The sequence below is a fragment of the Montipora capricornis genome, chromosome 4, assembly GCF_036669925.1.
Source record: "Montipora capricornis isolate CH-2021 chromosome 4, ASM3666992v2, whole genome shotgun sequence".
NCBI classification, from domain to species: Eukaryota; Metazoa; Cnidaria; class Anthozoa; order Scleractinia; family Acroporidae; genus Montipora; species Montipora capricornis.
In genome coordinates this window covers 40,355,042-40,359,816 of record NC_090886.1, presented here as the reverse complement: position 1 = coordinate 40,359,816, position 4,775 = coordinate 40,355,042, and the positions used below count along the sequence as shown (strand labels likewise).

The window sequence follows — 4,775 nt, the reverse complement described above, 5'->3', positions numbered from 1 at the left end:
TCTCTTTTTTTCTGTTTATGTCTTTACGAACTTCAGTAGTTAATTGTTGATTGACCGGCGCCAACCAAGGATGGGAGTGTGTTAGGAATAGATTTGACATAAATTAGCATAAATTACGTATTACGTGTGGCGCGAAGAGAGTCATGTGTGAAGAAGGACTTAGTCTGAGTTTTGATCGATAGTCGGATAGCTTCGAGTATTTAGTTTGAATATTGAGTATTAGACTTTTAACCGTGCTTGAGGCCTGAAACCTTCGAGTAAAGTGGTAATTCGTATGGAAAATTGTAAAGAGATCATTCACCAGGAAATGAATTAAATACACATATACCGAAAACATGACACAAAAGAATACTCAGTACGGTGTACAGATCAATTATACACCCTATCTGAATGGGTGAAGCCTAATTCTCTTCAATACGAGCACTTGCTATATTTATTCCGTACCTATTCAATTACCTTTTACACACTTTAATACGGTGACTAGGTTTGAATTTCAATTTTCTTTATGATATTTTTTTGCCTCATTGGGACCTCGATGAACTATTATTTTGGCGGTTTTAACTTTTACAAGCTGGTGACTCACGACTGGCAACGTTGTACATAACTGCGCAAAGGGAAAACCTTGTACGTAAAGCAAAATGTATACAAAAATTAAATGCAAATTATATGTCAGTCATCGAGACTTGAACGTCTTTATGGCCAAGATTAGGGTAACCTGCCAATTAAAGCGGAAATTTGCATTTCACGGAAATAAGCTTGCCAAACATTAAAAAAAGGGAACAATTTCTAAGTGGAATTTTTGAACAGGGTTACTTGTTATTGAATATGTATCATTATATTTTAAGTGAATCAGTCTATTGTAGCCTTCATCGCCTTCTGTTTGTGTAAATCTGTCGTGTTTATAAGGATTTTTGTAACTTACTTTTGGTTACTTTTTGACAAGCTTTTTCGTATGTTGTGGCTATTCGGATAAAGTAAGATTGCGATGTGTCTGAGTGAAGTCGGCAAAGTGATTTCTAATATCTGTTAAGAAAGTTAGGTAATGTACGAAGAGTAAAATTCCGACAAAAATCCTTGTATACAAATTGTTGATCAAGAAATGTTGTTTTTCACGAGCCGGTCTCTCGCAGAGCGTTCAAGACAGGTAAGGATGCCATGGAGCTAGCCATAACTTCAAGTAAGCCCATATTTCCCAAATGCATTCATTTCAAACGTTTCTGTTGTTTCTTCAGCAGCTGTTTTCGTCTACCAGCTGGTAATACAAACCTGAACATACAATTTGGTGCCTAACAATTTGCTACCCAAGAGAAACAATTTTTTGACAGTTACCAAAATGAATCAATCAATGCGGTGACGCTTTGGCACAAAAACATCCACCTTCTTCGCTTACATTTTAAGTGCACAACGCATTTCATGATAGGCTCTGACACAACATTGCAACAAAGCCTTCTCCAGGACACTTCTAAAGTCGTAGAAAGCTACAGCAACGACAACGCCACAAAATAATTATATCATTGGTTTAAAAAGCTGAGACAACAGTCGCCTGCACATGGCTCACCATAACATATATTTTTGCGGTACTCATTAGCTTTTAACAACAAAAGACGTCATGGAACTGGAAACTTGAAAAAAAAAATTATTTCTAGGTCACCTTTAACCTCCCAAAGATAAAAATTCAAAACAACTTGTGATTTTGATATTAGAATTTGATGACGTGATTATGAAACCTCGTCTTCGTATGAAAGTGTGTAAAAAGTATTAAATTGAGTAGGAACAGAATAAATACCGAGTTTTTGTATTAAAGAAAATTAGACTTCATACATAGATAACTCATTCCTAGATTGCCAATTCACCTGGTCTTTAAGCAGACATCAACTAGAGGTTTAATGCTTCAAAGAGAAGTGAAATTGTGCTTTATCTGTTTGAACTGAAATTCTTCTGCAGACAAGACTAAGAGAAGTTTGATTTCACCCATTTAGATATGGTGTACTTTATATGTATACACCTTACTGAGTTTCAAAATGGCCACCATTTTAGTAGTCTTTTGTTTGCTTGCAAATTGGCCGTTGAAAAAATCGTGCTACACATGCGACACACGTTTTATGTTGACGGAAAAGTTCAGTAGAACTGTCCGTAGCTATGTTTGTAAATGTTGTAAACTTGTTAATGGTTTTCAGTTCTAGTTTTTTGCAAAACCCTACAAGCTGCATAGCTTTGATTACTAACGCGTGAAAACAAAGATTGCCGAGCCGCATAAGTTTCAATTGTCTATCAAGAACCGATCACTGAAACGGCAATAATATCTTTTTTTCCCATCGATTTAAGTTGAAACACGGCTGAAATAAACAACAAAAATTGAACAATATAAATTTAAGAGAAACGAACCAACTTTTTAAAGATATGTTTCGTTATTACTCATGCCATCATCAGTTTATTTTAATCTACAAACCTTTCTCTGTTGTTATTATATACGTTACAATTGGAGAAAGATGATACAAAGCTGCGATACAAAAATGTGTGCGTGCACAAGTGTTAAATAGGTTGCTTGCAAAAAACAAAAATTATCATTATCCTATAACTGCACGACAGTGAGCGTCTCTAGCTGAGTCTATGATCGTAAAACAACTAGGAGTGTAGTTTTATCAGCAGTCAGTTGGGGCAATTTGGCGTTTTTGTACATTAATTAGTGTATGTTTAATGCCCAGGGGGGGGGGGGGGGGGAAGGGGGATACAACCTTACATGGGATAAATATTATGTGCGGCCTTAAAGGGTATATTTTCTTGGTTGTTTTGGTCTGAGATAGGGTATTGATTTTGACCATTTTGGTCTAAAATAGGGCATGGTTTGTACACTCAAGTCTCAAATTGGGTATGTTTTTTGGAAGAAGTTTCTTCATCATTTAGGCGATAAGACCATCATCAAAAGCCCTTCTCAAATTGTTACGCCAATCGTGAAATAGCAGAAATAGGTCTGAAATAGAGTATCAAATTTTTGGTCAGGTCTGAAATAGAGTAGGGAAAATCTCAGATTTTGGTCTGAAATATATGCAAGGGTTTCAGGAAGCGGGCCGCACACCCCCACCCAATTTTTCTGGGAGTTCCCGCCGGAATTGGGGGAGGGGTTAACGAGACAAAAAACGTCAGACTGTTTTGCCCAGAAGGAATTCAGTTCAGTACAACGCGACAGTTTGATTAGTAAAGACTCGAGTGGCGCTTACTTCGTTAAAGAACGGATAAAATATCACCCTTTCAGCGAAAATGATATCAAGAACAAATGACTGTTAACTGCAAAAAGAAACATACCGGATTCGGATTGGCGATTATTCTTGTGAGCTTTTTGGTCATAATCATTCAAAGATGGCTCCTTCAAAATGAGTTCGCACAAAGTCTTCAAGTTCCTCGTAGAACGGAAGTAAACTTTACAATCGAGGACAGAGAGAGAACAGACGACCAAACGAAGGATGCCCCCCTCAAGGTAATTTTATTATACACGCTTTGGTTCGGAAGACGAAAATGGCCGGGAATGGCGAGCGGTCTGGATGCAAATGTAACATGCGGTGAGCAAATCTGTAAATTCACACACAAACAAAGAGAACTCGAAGTAAGCGATGCAGTGGTATTTCATGGCAGAGATCTACCAAGTGTATCACATATGAAGAACATTGAGAAAAGAAAACCCTCAAAACAGCGATGGGTTTTCTACGTTTTAGAAAGTCCTATAAATACTCACCTCCATTTTGCCTCTCTCAACGGCCTGTTTAATTGGACAATGACTTATCGAATAGATTCGGATATTTTCTTGCCGTATGGATACTACACTCGATCTCGATTGAATCCAGACGAGATTTCTTCAGAAACAACGAACTATGCGGATGGAAAAGACAAACTGGCTGTTTGGATCTCAAGCCACTGCGGCACTCTTAGAGACAAAGTTGTCAGGAAACTGTTGAAATACATCGAAATAGATATCTTTGGATCATGTGCGAGACAGTTTAATCAACACGAACCGTGTAGAAAATCGTCTCCAGAATGCACCAAGAAGCTACAGCGTTACAAATTCTATTTTGCCTTCGAAAACTCATTTTGCGTTGACTACATAACAGAAAAATATTGGGATATTCCGCTTAATCAAAATATTGTTCCTGTTGTGATGGGAGGAGCCTCGTATGAAAACGAACAACTCGCTGTTCCCGGCTCATTTATCAACGTTGCAAATTTTGACTCTGTGGAAGCTCTTGCGAATTATTTACTTTACTTGAACACAAACAATACTGCTTATAACGAATATTTTTGGTGGAAAAAAGAATTCAAAGTATTATCGAAGGTCTGGGATTCTTGGCCTTGTAGGTTGTGCCACGCTTTGAATAACAGTTCTTTACCTTCAAAAGTTTACAATAACATGGATGACTTTTGGGGGTGGGCGAAAAATTGTGGGAGAAACGAAGAGAAAATTCGAAAGCTTATTGCCGGCTGAAATTGATTATGGTTCTTCAACAAATAACCAAAATAGCGTTCACTGTTGCTCCCCGGGGACGGATGAGTAAGAAAAGCCTTGCTTTTCTTCACCGAATAAGTGAGAAATGCGGACTACAGTGAAAATTATTCGTCCTGACACCCCCTAATTGTGATGGTGATGATGAAACCAACTGCAGCGATGATGTTGCGGACAGTTAATTTTTTCTTCCTTAATATTTGTGATTAGGTTTTTTTGTCCCGGCCAGGACACACTAGGCGACAAGTCACAGCGACATGTCTCTGCGACAAATTGCTCCATG

General features: G+C 37.9%; 1 protein-coding gene across 1 annotated transcript; it reads left to right on the top strand.

The window, feature by feature from the left end:
• The first annotated feature begins 3,523 nt into the window (after positions 1 to 3,523).
• LOC138046689 (3-galactosyl-N-acetylglucosaminide 4-alpha-L-fucosyltransferase FUT3-like) lies at positions 3,524 to 4,474 on the top strand. Its single transcript, XM_068893281.1, has one exon. The coding sequence runs from the start codon at positions 3,524 to 3,526 to the stop codon at positions 4,472 to 4,474; it is 951 nt and encodes a 316-aa protein (XP_068749382.1).
• The last annotated feature ends 301 nt before the right edge of the window (positions 4,475 to 4,775 follow it).

What these genes read in the sequence shown, in the direction of transcription:
- LOC138046689 (XM_068893281.1), top strand. Translation starts at nt 3,524, where the DNA reads ATGGCGAGCGGTCTGGATGCAAATGTAACATGCGGTGAGCAAATCTGT.